Source organism: Callionymus lyra, chromosome 14 (assembly GCF_982586985.1).
Source record: "Callionymus lyra chromosome 14, fCalLyr1.hap1.1, whole genome shotgun sequence".
Classification (NCBI taxonomy): domain Eukaryota; kingdom Metazoa; phylum Chordata; class Actinopteri; order Syngnathiformes; family Callionymidae; genus Callionymus; species Callionymus lyra.
This window is the reverse complement of record NC_141831.1, coordinates 25,129,623-25,150,456: the sequence shown is the minus strand read 5'-3', so window position 1 is coordinate 25,150,456 and position 20,834 is coordinate 25,129,623. Positions and strand designations below refer to the sequence as shown.

The 20,834-nt window shown below is 43.0% G+C and overlaps 1 protein-coding gene across 5 annotated transcripts in view; it reads left to right on the top strand.

The window, feature by feature from the left end:
- The first annotated feature begins 132 nt into the window (after positions 1–132).
- dbn1 (drebrin 1) overlaps positions 133–20,834 on the top strand; it is a 34,211-nt gene continuing 13,509 nt past the window's right edge. For all 5 annotated transcript variants that reach the window (XM_087807797.1, XM_087807800.1, XM_087807799.1 and 2 more), the window contains exon 1: positions 133–277. In XM_087807797.1, coding sequence (XP_087663923.1) covers positions 195–277 — 83 coding nt within the window. In that variant the 5' untranslated portion in view covers positions 133–194. The remainder of the gene's footprint in view (positions 278–20,834) is intronic.

Sequence of the window (20,834 nt, the reverse complement as noted above, 5' to 3'; positions counted from 1 at the left end):
AAAAGGTATAAAAGGTGTCATGACTCGTATTTGTTGTTGAGGATTGCTGGTTTCAACCAGCGGCGCTAGGACCGCTCGGACTCCGCGCTGGTCTCTTTGTCTACGCCACTCCTCCCCCCGCTCCCCCCTCTCTCCCCCCTCACTCCTCGTCTCTCTCCATCAGGAGCGGTCTGGATGCTCGCTGGGACTCCAACATGTCTGTCAACCTCGGCAAGAACCGGCTGGCCCTGCTGACCGCCTACCAGGACGTCATCGACGAGACCTCGGACACCGACTGGTGAGTCTGGACCCTCATGTCTGTCCTCAGGGGGGCGGGGGGGGTCTGTTGTGCGGGTCGACGGGCAGAGATGCGCAGGACAGACGCGCACCGGCAGCATCCGGTTTGCTCCTCCAGAGAGTAGAACCTGACAGCCTCAGTGTCGTTTCTGATCGCCTCTCAACTTTCTCTGTGGACTTTTGAAGCTGGGGGGTTAGGGGGGACATCAGTCCGGGGGTCCGGGCTGCAGTGCGTATCTCGGGGGTCAACGTGGATCGAGCCCTGCTGCGTGATTTCCCCTCAATGTTCCTTCTGAGGCTCATGTTCTGCAGCTGGAAGCAATTGTGGTTCTTGAGAGGATGCACGGAGAGAGAGACTCGTGTAGAGGACCTGGTCCAGATACTGGTGACGAGCCCCCTGCATCCCTAAAACGAGGGCGGGGAGGAGGCAGAGGGGCGAGGCCGAGGAAGGGTGGAGGGGGGGGGGGGGGGGGGGGTTCAGCGAGGGGCGTCCTTCCTCGCCCTTTGTGGCCTCCTCACTGATGCAAGAGGAGGCACAGATCCATCTGCTGGAGTATTGATCTGGAGTTGGACTCTGGCCTCTCTGTGAGGTGAAAGTCTGGTATCTAAGCTGAACATCCAAGTTTGTACAATGAGGCTCAAACATTGTTCTGCATTCCTGGTTTCATTTCAGTAAAGATTGATTTAGATTCACTTTAACCAACTATAAAGTACTTGAGCTACGTTAGCATTCTAGAGAGCATTACTTATAGCGAGTGCGAGCGATCTGCGAGGGCCGCGTGTGACCCAGAAGGGCTAGTATTAGTTTGGCACACACTTCTGAATGAACTCAATATATATTATTGTGGATGATAAATTATATCCTCCTAATATATGAATCACATTATTAATTAATCAACTATAGCCATTGGGGGAATAAGAAAAGAAACATGAAATCAAACATAATACAAGGGTTTTTGTATGAAAAACTTTTTTTGAACAGGTCCATGGGCTTCTTCTCTGTTGGTGACCCCTGAATGTAGCAACACATGTTGAGTAAATGAATGTCAAATGACACCAGGCAGCTCAAATATGACTATAATTTAGATCTCAGCAGAGTCAAAATTTAGTTCCTATGTTGTGATCATTTGAGAACAATAAACGCTTTGTAGTTAAAATGGATTTTTCAACAAACAACTAGTCTAGTTGATGAAAGAACGAAGCTTATTTAGATTGTTAACACCATCAGGATTCTTCAGTTTTTGCTCATATTGATTACATCACCATTTGAGAAACTTCTTGAATCAGTTCATTTGACGGAACATCAGTATTCAAAGTAGTATTTTCTTTTTCAAACAAAAAGTATTTCGAACAAACTTCAGGGCTTAGCCTGTCCTGTTGTTTAGTCACATGTGTTTGGAAGAGCAAATCTGGACGTCTGTCTGTTCTTGTCCAGCAGAAATCAAAGGATTTATTTATTTTAGTTTGCTGATGCTGGAGTCCGAGCAGCTTCTGACTTCCGCTGTGTTTTTTGCGTAGTTCTTCCTTTAGCCGCGTTTTACTCATTTCTGTTTTCTGACTGAGATTTGAAGTTTCACTTCCAGTTGGAGTTAGAAATTTGAGGAGGCCGCATAGATTGTTGATATGAAAGTTCTTCAGGAGTTTCCTTTTCAGGAAATTATTTCAAAAGTCAAAGAAAAGTAATAATGTTCTCTGAAGTGCTTGCCTGTGAAAAAGAGGAATTTAATTTAGTCGTTAGCTGAGCTAAAGGCAAAAACTAGTCCCTCCTCTCGAACTGGGTGGAGTCCCCGGGACATGATGAACCTTGATTATGAGAGAAGCCTGGACCTCTGCACCGCATCTGCTGCCCCTGCAACCTGAGATGAGCTCCCTTTTGATGAGTCAGCAGTTTTTCGTTTCTCTTCAGTTGATTCACCACTTGATTTATTGGGGATTTGCAGATGAGCTGATGACCTCTTTGGACTTGTGACCTCTACTGCTGTGATGTCAAGAATAAGACATCTGAAATCATCGTATGAGTCAGTTCAACTTCCACCTTAACAACATCTGGAGAGTTCCGCTTTACGATCTGTTGGATCAGTGGGGCTGCACTCGGGTCTAAACCCTGACCCCGATTTTCACACTTGATGGGATTGCAACAAAAGCAGACACTTTAAAATGCAGCTGACCCCAAAACAACAGAGCCCACACCCTCCATCTGCCCCTGTAATGATACAGGAAATACACACACACACACACACACACACACACACACACACACACACACACACTCCAAATAACACCCACAGTCAAACACATACACAATAACACGTGCACATTCTCAAACACACACACCCAAGCACTTTGTGACCCTGGTCTAGAAAGGCACTTTACAAAAATGTTTTTCTTACTTACTTACTTACACACACTCACATAGTCTCACCCTCCAACACACATACACTCATGCATTACAAACCCAAAACGTATATTGTGAACCACAAACAAGCATGTTTGTGTTATTGTGTAACACAAACATGCTGACACTCACTCGCACACGCAAACTCAGATACAAACGCACACTCCCTCTGCACACTCCCTCTCTCTCTCTCCCTCTCTCTCTCCCTCTCTCTTACACACATTCACACAGAATCACACATACACATTTCTTCGGGCGAAAGGCGGGGGACACCCTGGACAGGACGCCAGTCTGTCGCAGGACACACAAAACAGACCAATTCACAAACACACACACTCACTCCTACAGACAATTTCCCCAAGTTCCCAATCCACCTCTGTATGTGTTTGGACTGTGGGAGGAAACCGGAGTAAACCCACGCAACACTGGGAGACCAAGCGAACCGGCAAACTTGCTGTAGGCAATCGCATTAACCATTTCAAAATCATGATGGTTAAAAAAATTATAATAATAATAATAAAATATGTAAACAATAATCAGGTAAATTTCCTGACAGAGAGGTTTCTTAAAATAATGCGAGCGATGCTCTTGTCAGCAGGTGACATTGAGATGTTTCTGCTGGCATTTATTTGACCCCAGTTCTCCATTCTATAGGGGCAGGACTAACGGTGGTAAAGTTAGTTTGATTTTAGCGGACCCGGTTGAGTCTTTGCCCGATACAAAATCCTGTTTAACTGCAGCAGTTTGTCTGTTTGGATCAGATTTGATTGTGTATATTTATCATCTAATAGTTGATACGATAGTTATGTCAGGATGATTATCTTCACCCAAAATTATTTCAATCTCTGCTTTAAAGTAAAAAATCGGTGCAGTGATTTACTTGCGCTTCGTGAATGAGACCCACTGTTTTCAAGTGATGGCGATCTGTGTGATTTAATTTCACGTTTTTAATCACAGTGTTTTGAAGCTAGATACTTCTGGAAAACCGGAAAACAGGGTAATTTCCAGAAGTTTCTTAGCAGAAGGACAAAAGAAAAGCTCAGAGGGAAACTGCTCAGACCAGATGAGCTGAAGCTGTAACTTGTCTTTTGTATTTTGGGAAACTTCCCAAGAGGACGTTCATCAATCATTACTTCATTCTTATCAGTCTTCCTGCTACTAACTCCATGACTACTATCGCAACTGATGCTGCTGCTGTGAAGGTCGTTCTACTACGACAAAATTACAGAGACAATTATGTCATGCTGTATAAATAGTTTATCCTGGTGTTTTGTCCCGATATTTGGACCTTCCAAAGAACTTGTGTACCAGGAAGTTGTGGTGTCGATATGAGAAATGATGTTGTGCTACAGTCCTCTAGTGTCTAGTGTTGACATATTAGCATACAATCGACAAGCTGAATCAGTTGTTCTTCTTCCTTGTATCTAGCTTTATCAAGCTTCATTCACAACTGGAACCCCCTCTGACCTGACTATTGTAGTCCTGTACTACAATATATTATATAGTGTATGTAATAGAATAATAACTAGCAGTGGGTTCAGCTCGGAAAATTTGAATGGGTCGAAAAGAGAAATTCTTCACTGGGCCAACAGCGTTATGCAGTCAGAACCTGTGACGTGTCACGTGTCATCCAACCGTCATCCACAAAGCCCAGCACATTCTTCATCCTTTGATACCGGATCGCTCTCTTCGCTGCATCACCTTCACTTCGACCTTTGTTGTTGAGACGTTCTTGACTTGTGCCCTTGGGCAGTGGTTGAAAAGATGACAGCATCCTGTGTCTCTGAAGGACAAATTGTTGAGTAGCAATGCAACCTGGAAACTTGAGGAAACTGATGCTGTTTCATCATTCATTCAACTTGATCAAATCCTTATTTTATGTTTTACAGCAACTGTACCAATACAGAGACATCAATTTTAGTGCAGCGCTGAACTTCACTTTATTTCTGACTTGCTATAAAAGTAGGCGAGGAAGTTTGGCCCGCAGAGGTCCAGAAGAATTTTTAAACATGGATATTCTGACCAAAAACAAAATCAGCGTCTCTTTTGGGAGTCGAGTGAAGAGTGCATACGACGTCGCATGATTCAGTGTGAGCTTCATCTAGGGGTTGTGACCTCAGGATGATGTTGAGGGTCAGGGTGCAGGTGAAGCGAGCCCTCAGGCTTGTGCGTCATGTGACACCAGTGAAGCTTCTGATGTTTACTTACTGGTGGAGATCAATGAGACACTTTCAATGGCGAAGGCTTTGTCTCAGGTCCTGCTTGTGCGCTCTGTCCAGCCGGGTTCTTAAGATCTTTGATCATCAAAAGTGTTCTTTCCGAGACAGTCAAGCTTTTTAATGTTGACTGACTTCATCCATCCACAGTCAATCTTTAGGACTATTTGTAAAGTTTTACTGTTTATCACAAAGAGTTGTGTTCTAAACTGATGACTTTAATGAGATTCAACTCAGATTCAATGTATGACCAGATAAATTGATTATTTTTTGTCACCCTCAACATCATTTACTATCCTACTTTAAACATTTTGGATTCTGCAAAACTTATTAATATTTGTTAATGTCATTTGTAGTGGTTTTTGTCTGTTTGTGGGTGAAGGTCAGTCTTAAACTCTAATGTTTGTGGTGTTCATTCTTCTCTGGTGGATTCATTGAGGCAAAATAAGTTGGGTTTTTTTCAGGGTGAACCACAGTTAATCTTTCCATGGCTGCACGTCAGTCTGAGCAGTCTTACCCTAATCACATCAGATCCTATGTTGTCATGCAGGACTCCTCACTGCTGTGTAACCTTTGAGCAGGGCTTTCACTGCCCAAACCCATTCCATCAATCACTAAGAGAAGGAAGAGAAGATGTTTCATTTCCTTTCCTTCTCTCCATCTGTCTTTTTTCCGAGACTTGACAGACGGTGCGTCGTATTTCTGGAGACTTGAGTCGCAGTTTCTCCTCACGAACAAAAAGCTGATGGTCTCTACTGCAGTAAAAATAGCTCTTGACTGAGGAGCCTGGATGAAACAGATGAACGCAGGTTTGTCGGTCCCCAGCGAGATAGGTCTGCCAACTGGCCTAGCCAGTCAGAAATCAATCTCTTGTTTCTGATATGCAGGAATGTGCCATGAAAACCTATCCGTCCTTTTTTTTATTAACCTGAAATCTCTAAAAACCCACTGTCATGAACTTTCCGATACTCTCCATTCCTTTAACATGGGAAGTTTCCACGATATTCTACTGTCCGTTGACTTTAAAGAATGATGAACTTTGTTAAACATGAAAGAGAGCAAAGTTGAATCCATCAAAGGCACTTAAGATGAGAAATGTCACAAAGAGTTGTTGAGTTTGTCACTGGCTTTGCTTTGCAAGGGTTTCTTGGGTGAACGTTTAGCTTTGTTGCACGGCGTGTGGGAGGACCAAGACAGGAATAATCTCAAACACATTTTTCTTGACAATACATACGTGCAAACTGTCATTGTTCTCATTCGATGTTCTTATATGGTTCTTGGATGTAAGTAAGTAAGTAAGTAATATATATTTATATAGCGCTTTTCGAGACCAGGGTCACGTGTAACCACTAGCTTGATGATGCCTTTTGCCTAAATGGCATCAACCATTCAAGATGTCTGGACCATGTAAACTGGGACGATGGTGCTTCTATGAACACATTGCAGTCAGGATTGGTGTTGAACTGCTTCATTAGAGTGAATAAAAGACCCTAACCCCTGAAGGATTTCTGTCCGTCCTTTTCTTTCAAGTTCAGTCCCTGGCGAACCTTCATTTAAATCTCTTTCTGGCTCCAAAAAATGATCTCCAGGTGGAAAAATGTGTCTGTAATCCTTCTGACTGCATATCCCTCCCCCACCTCTCCCTCTGTCTGCTTGCATCATATGTCAGCGGAATGATGGCGGCAGAGTGGGGATTTACCCAAGATGTCTGGAGGTTTATATTCTGTGTTAGACAAGATAGTGACGAGTGAAGGCAGAAATACTTACAGAAATACTCCATGTACCTCATTGTCATGGCCGGAGCTGGTGGCGTCCGTCGAGCGCTGCTCTTTGCACGGTGTTTGAGATTCTCTATCTGGGTCAGTGGTTGAGGTGGATCCCTCGTACAGTAGGAAGAGTGGCAGAAACACAAGGCCTGATGGGAAAATACTCATAAACTGAATCATCATAGGCGTTAAGAGGCTTTTTGTTCTGATACCAAATTACCAAAACTAATGACTGCCTCCTGCAGGCTGGATAGGGCTTAGCACAGATGTGGGTCACTGTGGTTTTCACGTTAGACTGCCCTCATTCCTTTGAGCATTAGACATCTGATTCTTCTTTCACTCTTATTCCTGCACACAAGCCCACTATGGAGTCTTGGCCTGGACCCACAGAGTCACCCAGAGACCAGATCAGTCCCACTACACATTTAGATAGATAGTAAGTAAGTAAGTAAGTAAGTAATATATATTTATATAGCGCTTTTCGAGACCAGGGTCACAAAGCGCTTTAACAATCAAAACAATACTCAAAACAGTACATACTTCAAAGATCAAGACAACACCGAGAACAACACAGGAGTTCGAGAAATTCAAGGAAAAGCCTGAACAAATAGAAACGTCTTAAGATGTTTCTTAAAGGAGTCAATAGACTCCATCAGGCGCAAAGAGAGAGGAAGATTGTTCCAAAGCTTAGGAGCAACAGCCTGAAAAGATTTCTCTCCTCTGGTCCTGAGCCGTGTGCGTGGAACCATAAGTAGATTCTGATCCACAGACCTCAGAGCCCGAGCTGGGGTGTAAGGCTGGATCAGATCAGTGATGTAAGGAGGAGCCTGACCATGAATAGCTCTGAAAGTAAGAACCAGAATTTTAAAGTTGATCCTGAAAGAAACTGGAAGCCAGTGAAGAGTTTTAAGGACCGGAGAAATGTGACTTCTTCTACTAGAGCGGGTCAGAATTCTCGCTGCAGAGTTCTGAATCAACTGCAGACGAGACAGCTCCTTCTTGTTAAGACATGAAAACAAACTGTTACAATAGTCCAGACGAGAAGAAACAAACGCATGGATTACAAGCTCCAGATCATGTTGTGACAGCATTTTCCTAAGTTTAGAGATTTTTCTCAGTTGAAGGAAACAGTTTCTGGTCAGTTTTCTACAGTGTTGAACAAGAGACATGTCTTTATCAAATACAACACCCAGGTTTCTCAGGCTCAATTTGACAGACTGACCTAAGTCACCCAAGTACTGACTCAACCCTGGAATCGTATCATCAGGAGCAATCACCAGAGTTTCAGTTTTGTCCACATTAAGCTGTAAAGTGTTTTCACTCAGCCATTGTTTGATTTCTAGCAAACAATTGACTAAGCTGTTCAGCCTTTGGGGCTCAGTTGGGTCAAAAGAGCAGTAGAGCTGGATGTCATCAGCAAAAATGTGATAAGAAACATCTGGAAATCTCTGAATGATTTTACCGAGGGGAATCAAGTACAGCAAAAACAATAAAGGACCCAGAACAGAACCTTGAGGGACTCCACACAACAGATCTGCCGATTCAGACCTCATTTGATTGGCAGATACACTAAAACTGCGCCCAGAAAGGTAAGATGAGAACCATTCTAACACAGACCCAGACAGTCCCACTTCATCCCTTAGTCTTCTCAGCAGGATCTGGTGATCAACTGTGTCAAAGGCTGACAGATAGATAGATACAACTTTATTGATCCCTCTGAAGGTCTCCTTCGGGAAATTGTTTTTCTAGTCAGCACACAGCAACATAGACAGAGGATTGATTCATTAAAAACAACAACAAGAACAAAGTTTATATAAAAAGAAAGTGCAAGATTATGTCAATCTAAGTCTAACGATAAAGAACATAGATCAAAGAAAACTAACAAAGACAAAGGATACAAAGATTAACATAGAATAGACATCTTTTCACTCCACTACTGCCCCCAAACTCAGAATTAAACCGTCTAATAACACGAGGAATAAATGAGTCCCTGAGTCTATTAGTTTTGCATCTGGGGAGGAGCATTCATTCATCTGTTTCTCTGCTCACTGATGACAGTGTTCAGAGGATGACTGTCATCATCCATGATGGACTGTAGTTTCTCCAGTGATCTCCTCTCTTCAACTGTCACCAGTGAGTCCAGCTTCATGCCAACCACAGAGCCAGCCCTCCTGATCAACCTGTCCAACCTGTTGACACTCATCTTGGACACATTGCCACCCCAACACACCACAGCATAGAACAGGACACTGGCCACCACAGACTGGTAGAACATGCAGAGGAGCTTCTTGCAGATGTTAAATGATTGGAGCCTCCTCAGAATGTACAGTCTACTCTGAACTTTCTTATACACATGGTCTGTGTTGCAGGACCAGTCCATTTTACTGTCCAGCCACACACCTACTTATAGTTGTCAACTACTGTATATCCACCTCCTCGCCTCTGATGGACACTGGACGTGGCTTTGTCCTAGACCTCCTAAAGTCCAAGACCAGCTCCTTGGTCTTTGAGGTGTTCAGCTGCAGGTGGTTCCTCTCACTCCAGTCCACAAAGTCACGTACCAGACTCATGTACTCGTCCTCGCTGTTGTTCCTAATGCATCCAACAATGGCAGTGTCGTAAGCATACTTCTGGATGAGACTGTGCTCGGAGTGGTAGCAGAAGTCTGAAGTGTATATAGTGAAGAGGAAAGGAGCCAGTACTGTCCCCTGAGGTGCTCCTGTACTACACACCACAGTGTCAGACATGATGTTCTTCAGCCCTAACCACGTACTGTGGTCGATCAGTTAGATAGCCCGAGATCCAGGAGACTAGACCTGGGTCCACATGCATCTGTGTCAGTTTGTCCTGGAGCAGACTCGGCTTGATCGTGTTAAAGGCACTAGAAAAGTCCAGGTATAGGATCCTCACTGAGCCACTTCCTTTATCCAGGTGGGAGTAGGTCCGATGCAGGAGGTGAAGGATGGCATCTTCTACACCAACCGTGGGGCGGTAGGCAAACTGCCGTTGGTCTTGTGCCTGCTGGACTTGTGGCCTGAGATGTTTGAGGACCACTCCAGTGTCTTCATTAGCTGTGAAGTCAGTGCCACCAAAGAGGACGTGATCTTGTGTCCAGTGATGGTTTTAACACCATCCCAGACCTCTCCTATTTGTTCCCAACTCAGCTTCTCGGCCGGTCAAAGCGGCAGGCCGTCAACAATGAGTCAGGTTCCGCTCGAGGTTTCTGCCTTCTAAAAGGAAGTTTTTCCTCGTCATAGCTCACTGTACAGTGTTTCGCTTCTTGCTCTTTGTTGAATTGCTGGGATCTATTTTTCCTTAATCAACTATAGTCTTATTTCAACTGTATAGTGTCTTGAGATAACTTTGTTATGATAAGACACTTTTAATAAAATTGAATTGAATTGAATTGAATTGTAGGTGTCCTTTCCATTCCTCAAGCATCGCTTCACCTCCTGCTGTGCTGACCTCATGGAGTCCCTGTCCCTGCTCCTGAAAGCCCCCTTCCTCCTGTTAAGGACATCCTTGACCTCCTTTGTTACCCACGGTATATTATTAGGGTAACAGCGGACAGTCTTAGCAGGGGCGACAACGTCTCAGCAGAAATTTCAATAATCTGTTAGACTGTCTCTGACCCTCGATGTCCTCACCATGAGACTTTAGCAGCACATCCCAGTCTGTGGTGTCTAAGCAGTCTCTGATGGCGTCCACCACAGCTGGTGTCCACTTTCCGATTGTCCTAGTGGCCACAGTGTACTGTGACTGAAGGTGGTTGTGATTTACATTGATTTTCTTATGTCAATGAGTCTAACATGATATTCTTTTCTTTCTCTTATCCTTGCTGTTGTCGTATTAAGAGCCTATCTTTGTGTGATTGGTCCGTCCATCCATCCATCCATCCATCCATCCATCCATCCATCCATCCATCCATCCATCCATCCATCCATCCATCCATCCATCCATCCATCCATCCATCCATCCATCCATCCATCCATCCATCCATCCATCCATCCATCCATCCATCCATCCATCCATCCATCCATCCATCCATCCATCCATCCATCCATCCATCCCAATAAACCTCTTTATGTGTTTCAACTGTGGGAGGAAACCGATGTGCCCGGAGTAAACCCAAGGTACACAGGGAGAAAATCTAACTCCAAAAAGAGAGGTCACAGGTTGCCCATCCGGGAACCTTCTTGCCTCGCCCCCATTGTGGTGACCGCATGAAACTCAAATCAACAGTGCCCAAATCCACATGTATGTGCCGGTTGTCGTCCACGCAAGCAAACATGGTGTCAAAGCTTTGTGTGGATGAAGGTTGAATGTTTCAGGTCGCTGCAGCTTGTAGACCAGAGAATCAGGCTGAAAGTCGTCTTTGCTGGCTGTAAGGTCTGATGCCATGGTCCAGAGAAAGTCCTGATGCACTTGCAAGAGATGCCAACAGTCACCAAGTTGTTTCTTTAGAGCTGAAGCTCCATGTTACATGAACAGAGGTGTATGTGGAAGACACTGGATAGATGGATTACTAAAAAAAAAACATTTGTGGGAAGAAAAGTTTAGGATGTCAGTCTTCTGTAGGTAAAAGAAGATTTGGATGTCGTCTGTAGCTTTTCCTGCAGAGCCTTCCATCGTTTCCCTGTTTGAAAGCACCTGGTTTCTCTGGCTGTGGTGTCATTGGATAGACAGTTTTTATTCTCACTTTGTTTGATGTTGATGAGTTTTGTTGTCTCAGTGGCCAGTGAAGATGTTTTAAATTAGGGGTGAAAAAAACCCCAGTTACACTTATGTGTCGCCACATATATTTTCATGATACCTCATCGATAGTCACCATCACTGTAATAAATGGCAACAGTTAAGACCTTGTCAAGATCATCCAGTCTGTAAATTCTGCAACACCAGAGATAAGTACCACTGCAATAAGAACACTAATCGACTCAGGGACTCATTCATGCCTTGTGTTATTAGGCTGTTTAACCAGAAACTGTTTCCTTCAACTGAGAAAAATCTCTAAACTTAGGAAAATGCTGTCACAACATGATCTGGAGCTTGTAATCCATGCGTTTGTTTCTTCTCGTCTGGACTATTGTAACAGTTTGTTTTCATGTCTTAACAAGAAGGAGCTGTCTCGCCTGCAGTTGATTCAGAACTCTGCAGCGAGAATTCTGACCCGCTCTAGTAGAAGAACTCACATTTCTCCGGTCCTTAAAACTCTTCACTGGCTTCCAGTTTCTTTCAGGATCAACTTTAAAATTCTGGTTCTTACTTTCAGAGCTATTCATGGTCAGGCTCCTCCTTACATCACTGATCTGATCCAGCCTTACACCCCAGCTCGGGCTCTGAGGTCTGTGGATCAGAATCTACTTATGGTTCCACGCACACGGCTCAGGACCAGAGGAGAGAAATCTTTTCAGGCTGTTGCTCCTAAGCTTTGGAACAATCTTCCTCTCTCTTTGCGCTTGATGGAGTCTACTGACTCCTTTAAGAAACACCTTAAGACGTTTCTATTTGTGCAGGCTTTTCCTTGAATTTCTCGAACTCCTGTGTTGTTCTCGGTGTTGTCTTGATCTTTGAAGTATGTACTGTTTTTGAGTATTGTTTTGATTGTTAAAGCGCTTTGTGACCCTGGTCTCGAAAAGCGCTATATAAATATATATTACTTACTTACTTACTTACTTAATTCTCAGTTGGGGGGCAGGAGTGGAGTGAAAAGATGATGTTATTCCATGTTAATCTTTAAATCCTTTGTCTTTAATATTTTTCTTTGATCTCTTGTTCTTGTTTTTTATCAATCTATCATCTGTGTGGTAGCTGGAAAAACAATTCCCAGAAGGAGACCTCCGGAGGGATCAATAAAGCTTTATCTATCTTTCTAAAATATAGTTTTTCTTACAGTATCACAGTCTTTCATATCGCTGTACCTGTATTGTGATAACAATATTAAAGCCAGATTCTTGCCAGAACACACCCCTAGTAAACACAGGATTTCTTGAACGTAGCCACAAGAAAGAAGTCGCTATCTTGCAAGTGTAAGCTGCTGTAGTCAGTTTTGTTTGCTGTTAGATAGAAAGATGGATAGATATATGGATTGATAAAAGGATAGATCCTACAGAAAGAAATCAAACTCCTTCAGCCCTTCTTCCTGCTTCAGTCTGCGGGTGTTGAAGCAGGATCAGGCCGGCAGTCCACACACCAGGATTTGAACGTTAATGTTCTCAGCAGGAGGCCTAGGCTTCTTCTCTAAGCTGATGATGAGACTGAGGAGAGTCTCGTTCCAAAAGCTCTCCACACAGAAGGAAATACTGAGTGAGATGCAAGTGATAGACTCTAAGGGGACAGACAGGTCATGAGAGAGAGAGACAGGCATCTTTGAATTTGCTGATTCAGCTTTCATCAGACTGTGTAAGTGGGATTCGGGGAGGGGAGGGTGTGGTGCATTCTGGGTAATATCCTCTCGGGTTTATTTTGCCTGGAAACAAGCTGTCTACTTATTTTTTCAGTTGTGCCTCTTTTGGCGGTGGGGGTGGTAAAAAAAAAACCCAATGTGGTTATGAGGATTAGGATGGTGATGTTGTTGGTGATGATGATGATAGGGTCGATCAGGAGGTTGTTGGATTTTTCAGGTTAGTGCAAGAATATCTTTTATACTGTATCATCTTTGATTTTGTACAAAACTGATAAAACATTGGAACTAATACAGTTTTATCAAAGACACAAATATGTTTTTCATTTAAGTGTTCAAAATTACAGATGGTTCTCCAATTGCTGACCAAAATAACCTGCCATCGATCTCCACATGTGTTTCAGGAGCTGATGATGAGGAGCAGGGATTCTATTTTCAGACAAAAGATATTTTCAGATCCCTGTGAAAACACTATCCTCTTACTTCCACTCCTCCGCTCTCCCACACATCCTATTATCTTCACTCGCTTGTGTTTGTCTTCCCACCTGAACGTCCACAGTGGATGTTGTTGAGCTGCAGGAGAAATCCCAGGAAATCAGTGGAACTGAAGATTTGGTGGAAACTGGTTCTCTTGTGTGACTGTAAGGATGAGACACCAGCTGATATGTCGCAGGACTGAGACATGAAGATGATCATGAAACAAACATGGTTTAGTTCTTGTAAATTTGAGAACCATATAGACCTGGCTAATCACTTCTGGTGTACACTCTACTCTGGTACAGCAGAACTGACCGTGAGACGGGCAGGTGAACAGAGAGACAGCATCTATTTCTGTCTCTCTCCCACTGAGCAGCAACACTGCTCAAACCCACCAGGGTGTCAGACACCAGCAGGTAAGAGGTTGTTAGCCGAGGTGAGAAAATAAGGGAATCAAACTTGTGACTACAGTTTGGAGGTGTTGCAGATCTTTCGATGTCAGTGGCTGTAAATTGGACTTGGCTATGGTAATGATCCAGCTCTGGATCTTCCTGGATTGGATTTCTGGAGTTTGCGGTTCCACAGATGATTGTCAGAAATTTACTGTGACCTTTGACCTCGAGACCAAAGCCGAAGTATAATAACTATGGCAGTACATGAAGCATAAAAGGTCTTCGCAGTCGTAATTATTTTCGGTGTTGACTTGCAGCACCAAATTGTGTCTTAACTTAAAACATGCAGATCTTTTGTCTTTGTTCTGTGCTGGTTTGTTAATGTCAAGCTGTGGACTATGACTCATGGATTAGGACTTTGCAAGACCTCACAGGCAAAGATCGGCCAACAGCTCTTTGTTACTCATTTGAAGTTTCGTGAATTTGTTGTTTATCGATGTTGGTGACTGAAGTAAAAGACGTAGAGTAGCTTTGTCCCAATATTTATTCTCTTAGAGTCATTTCCTGAAGCCTCCTGACGTCTCAAAAAGCCATAATCTGTACTCGAGTGTCTCCTAAAGGTCTTGTCAGTGTCCAGATTTCAAGTTGAGAAATATGACTGGAGGTCAGAGTTCTTCACCCTCCTATTCTTATCCTGCACTGATACTTCACATTACTGATGTTTACTAATCCCACTGATAACAAGCTCACTCTGGTCAGATACCAGTTTGAGTGACATAGAATGAGACATGTGACTTAAATATTAACTCCTTTTGACTCCTGAATTTGTTGTCGATTTACCGAGTGTTTTCACATGAAGTGAAGGTTGAATACTGAATACCTCTCTAACTCCACGTGAATGACCCCTCGGTGTTGCAACTGACCTTCTGCTGTATCTCAAGAATATCTGAAGAAAACAAGACAGGCAAGAGAAAAAACTTCTTCAACATGGAGTTGATTAAAAGACTCTTGTGTTTTAAAATATGAAATAAAAACAGCTGGAGCAGCAGAGGAGACACTCACTCCGATTTGACTCAAAAGAAGACTTTGATCCATCCGTAACTCAGGCAGTGAGGATGTTGCATCTTAGCTAAAGACCATGTGCATAATTGTTCTGTGTCGCCATCAACGTCTCTCTGGCAGACTCAAAGATGAGTGGTCCGGAGGTCACGACCCAACTCCTCGGGATCAATTCTGGTTCTGGTGGAGTAGCTTCGATCTCTGTCATCTTCATCAACAAAAACAAACAGATCAGTGTCCCGGCAGCAGATCGAGGCCATCTGTCTGCAGGCGCCTCCTGCTGAGACCTCTTGTGGAGCTCTGGCAGCCTCTGAACACTCTAATCCACTGGTTCGGATACTGAGACATAAGACATGAGCTCCTAACATGCACATCGTCATTTGACACACTTTGGGTTTTTCTGTCCTTGACTCACACTGAAGCTCCACCTCTGATTTACTCTTTTGTCTGAAGACTCTTCTGTGTCTTTAACCTTTCATCTTGGTAGCTGAAGTCTGGAGTTCTGACCCACCAGCAGCAACACCAGCCTCCACCATGTGGACCTGTAGGTAGAACACATCCGCTATGTTGTCTCCATCAGTCAACTGTGGTCGTCATGGCGATGAAATGTTTGTCCGGTTTTAAACTTCTGGTGGGTTTATATTTGTCATCACACTTTTAATGTGACCAAAAATAATACAGCAGTTTTGAAACCACTGCTGCCACTTCATATCATTGTGCTCTCGCCAAAAAACTAAATAAACCTTCAGGTTATTGAACAATACACAGCAGATAGAAACAGACATTACATCTGATGAGAGAACTATGAGGGAAGCTACCATACTTACTGGCTTATGACAAGTCTAACTTAGACTCATCATCAAAGTGCATCAATTATTTAGCCATTAAATGTGGTTCTTAAGTCCAGATCAATGGATACAATCTGGAGCAGGTATGGAACTGTTACCCATTTTCTATCCTTCCTGTACTGCCCTAGGTTTTATCAAGTTGGCAAAAGTGGCGACAGAGCCGTTGGTTGATCATTTACAGTCATATTGACTCTCGAACCCTGATCACTTTGAATGCATACAAACTTGAAACAAAAAGCAAATTGTTCTGTTGTAGAAGATGTGAAGCGTTCCATGGATAGGTTCCTTGTGTGACCTGAAGAAGGCATTAGACACTGTTGTCCACCTCTTTTCAAAGTTGATCAAATGTAAATTATCAAAGCGAGCATTGATTCTACTCACTTCTTTAATTTAGACAGGAGGACAATTTCTAAATGTACTGAAAAATAGCAAGGCTCTGTGACTGGAAATTGATATGCTCCTAAGCTTTGGAACGATCTTCCTCTCTCTTTGCGCTTGATGGAGTCTACTGACTCCTTTAAGAAACATCTTAAGACGTTTCTACTTGTTCAGGCTTTTCCTTAATTTTCTGGAACTCCTGTTTTCTTTATTGAATATTGTTTTGATTGTTTAAGCGCTTTGTGACCCTGGTCTGGAAAAGCGCTATATAAATAACAATTACTTACTTACTTACTTACAAACACCAAATGAGACTATTGAGAGATTATCTTCATATATTGACAAAGTTTGTCAAAACAAAAGCCTAACTAAGGACATAGGCCATAACTAGTTAGACATCAGTAACTTGCCTGTCACAGCATTCCATTGTCACTATCAAATAAACTTGATAAGTATACAATATCAACTTCTAGAAGTATCATAACTACTGTGACTATCACGACCACTACTACTTCAAGAAGGTCACAGTGTTGAATTAGTCATACTCTAATAAAAACAACATTGTCTGATGCTACTTCTTCTTAACAGTGTTCTTGTCAAATGTGGACCAACATTCAGCTTCTTGTTTCTGAGCTGCAGGTGAGAGTCTTTCTGCTGAAGCACACCTGCGGTTCTTTTAAGCGCCTGCCAATTGCCGTATAAAAGGCTCTCCAGGGCCCTGAGGACACACAGCTCACTCGCCCTCTTTTTTTGAAGCCAGGGCCAGCAGGAGGAATCCCTGAATGACAACATGTCCAACAGGGTTGTGATCAAACACCTCAAAGACCAGGCCCTATTGGACCTGGAAGGTACGGCAGGAGGTTGAAGCCTGAGGGGCTATCAGAAACCGAATCGCCGTAGGTTGACTTCAGGCCCTCAAACCTCAAACCACTTACACAGACCTGACCAAAGGTGCCGATGCATAAAAAGGTCCAACAGGTCCACATAAATAGCACTTTCAGCCATTTTATGATGAAGATTTTTGGTAGCAAAATTTGAGGTGCAACAAATAACCATTCTTCTTCTTCTTCTACATGTCACTTGGTAGCCTTACTGCTCAACTGTGTGGAACTTTCTGGCTGAGACAAAAAGAAGGAAGTGTGGGCAAGGGATGTGTGTCCCGAAAAACCTGTGGGCTTTTGTCTTTAGCACAGGCATAGCTATGGTGACGCACACATGGTCACACACACTCACACACACACGGACAGAGGAATTCAGACATGATCTCAGCTCACAAACACAAAGGAACGACCACAAATCTGTAGTTGGCCGCTGTTGTTTCTGGAAAGTTAAGAGCCAACAGAATAAACTTCCTGTAAGAATTCATGTCGCATTGTTTAAACCACTGAGTGTGTTAAGGTTCTCAGAGAGAAGGAACATTTCTGACGCTTTTATGGGGAACATACTGGATCCAGAAATGCACTTTTGCAAACATCAACCTGTCTGTTTCAGCATTGAAACATGTAGTGGGAGTCATCATAATGGATGAACAACTGTAGAAATATGTTCAACACAGTGAAAACACTATTTATCTAAAAGTATCTATTTATTTCGTTATTTCAATATGATGATCTCACTCTGTCGATGTCACTCTCATAATAACACTTTAATCTGTTCAATTACATAAAATTGTAATTAAAGTGTCATATTATAACATAGTTATCTAAAGACATTAACTAACACTATTGTATTTTGCTTAAGACTATATTGATGAAAAGATAAACTAATCCCAGTGAATCAACAATGAGTAAATCACAGTGTGGGAGTGGCAATGGAAGAAACATTGAGCATAACCAGACTCAGAAACAAGAAGTAGTCGAAGCGCTTCTTTTTCATTTCTTCAATGTGAAGGATGTTGTTCACATTTCGTTTACATCGCTGCTCTTTTATTCAGCCATATGCTACCTGACCTACTTCACTGTGAGTGCGCGTGTGCTTGTGTGTGATGCTCAGACACGTCTTTGTGCATCATCAAACAAGAAATGACACAGAAGAGAGGCTGTTGGACAGGAAGTTGGATTGTGGAGAGTCGTAGCAAGAGAGGGTTTGTGTGTTTGTCTTTAAATGTGTCAGTTGTGAGTGAGTGAATGTGATTTTGTGATGTGTAAGGTTGTGTGCGTACCAACACAGGCATGTCTGTATCAATGAATGAGGGGACTGAGTCTCTGACATCAAAAGCTCCAAGCTCAAAAGTGTCCAGCTTCTTAAGTTTAAGGAATTTAATGGGCTGAACAGGCCCTTTCCAGGCTACCACCTCCTTCAACCACTTCCTATCTCTGCAGCTCTGCTCTCACTTTTTTTTCGTTTCTAGGACTAGTCTAAGCCTTTGAGCTCCAGTTTGGTCCCATAAAGCGTTGATGGACTTGTCGAGATGTTTCTCATCCACGTACGTTCTCCAGTGTCTGTCCGACTGCCTGTTCCTCACACGGTTCTGGATCCCACAACATTCCTGACATTTCACAGATTCCTTCTCATTTTAATTTCTTATAACTGAAAGTTAACACCAGACAAACTCATTGTAATTGCCTGGAGTAGAGCGGGGAGGGACTAGTCATGCTTCGTCCCTGAACAACTTCTTTGTCCAGAATCATTCCTCAACTTTCCTGGTGGTAAACCTCACACTCAAATAAAACAATCTTGACTGCGACAGTGACAGTCGGATCTCTTGCCACACTCTATGTGGAAAATGTCTGCTGAGCTGAGCCGGACAATAAAACTCCTCTAACCTCACGGCGAGCAAGGTCACAGATATAGAGATTATCTTTCTGGACCCTCTGAGTCAGAAGCTGGGTTTTCTAAGAGAGACTCAAACTAGAACCTCTGCACAGGAAAACAGTGACAGACGGTGATAGTCAGTGTTTGTAAAAACGATGGGTTTCAGTAAAAAGAGATGTTGATGACGGATGCAACATTCTTCATCAAACTTATTCATTTCTACTCTGTGGTATGGTTCAGGAACACTACTGCCCCCTGCTGTCCCATGAGCTCAATGCTATATTTCACATGCTAACATAATTATGTTTCTACGATGACCAAGTGTTTTTTTCTGACGGCAGAAACACTTTTGTTCTGGACCTGTAGTCAAGTCTGCCTCAGTGACCCACAAGATTGTGTTGTGAGGATCAGGATCAGGACTCAGCAGACTCTATCTCTGCTTCTCTTAACTTCTGCACTCAGATTTGTTCCAGCGTTCCTCTGCGGTGAAGTCAGCTAACTTCCTCCATAAATCATCCGACCACAGCATGAGTATCTCCTTACATGACGCCTTCATGAACAAAAACTCTTTTTTGTTGGCCTGGAAATGCACTTAAAGTGTTTCACTCGTCTACTGCCTGTCTTTTGTGAGCAGCTGTGATCTACTCGTGTTGCGTTCATGTGTGCCTGCTCTCTTTGTCTTCACGTCCTCCAAGACTTTTATTCCTTTGCAGATGAATTGTTTTGTAACTGCCGCTCTCTGATTGGCCACTTTTGTGTCAGGTTTTGAAGAGCATGAGATTGTTCCTCAGAAGGTTTCGAGTCTCTAGGTTTTCTTCTCGGTGATTCTGAGGTTCTACTCTGGGTCATGACTCGCTCTCCTCTCCTTTGTCTATTTTTTTACCTGTGTGTGTATCTTCATTTGAGGAGTCAGCACTCTTGTTCCTCTCTCTCATGGCCCATTAAGATGCTGATTAGGTTGCCATGGTGATCATTGTGATTTGTCATTATTATTATTTTTGTTTTGTGTTGTGTGTTACGCTCTTATCTTAGTGTCATCACTTGGCCTCAGGCCATTGGTTCATTCCTAGTGAAAAGGTTAACAAGAAACAGTAGCTGAGTAGCTGCTGAATCATTAACTTTGAACAGAGAATTTCAAAGTAACAACTTCCTGTTTTTTTTGATGGGCAGAAATATGAGGTTTGATGGTTAAGAAAGTCTATTGTTGTCGTATTAGACGACAATACTCTCTTTTATTGCACCACCACTGCCAAGACACATTGACTACCTCACTCCTTCACTCCTCTGTCAGCTCCTGCCGTTTTACTTCTTTTTGCGCTCCGTGTGTGCGAGGCTTTATCAGGTTTACTGAGAAATAAAAGGTTGTGCCCAGACAAGTCTCCCCATGGGGACGGTTGCTATGGAAACTAGGCAGCATCCCCCCATCTTTAGTTGAGCAGCAGCAGCATTTGACCTGAGGGGAGCATCGGTGTGAGAGAGGAGCAGAACTGAAGGGCACACGCTCGGTTGTGCTTGCTGTAGAACTCTGTGTACGTCAGTGCACGGATGTGTGTGTTTGTGGGGACATAATTAAGGTGTAAATATTTGAAATTATAATTTTAAAACATGTTTCACAGTTTTTTTGTAATTTTTGTTCTTTTTTTAATCCAAGAAATATATATTTTTTACTTCGTATTGAAGCAGCTGATGACTTCTTTCATTTCTTTACATTTAATAATTTAATTTTAATTTTTTTGAATTTCCCCGTGCGTAACAAACATGTCAGCGCCCCCCCGACAAACACACACTTTCACGACATTCTGCATGACATGATAGTTGTTTCACTACACTCACATGTTGAGCTGCACACACAAGCAGTTTCTAGGTCAGAAGG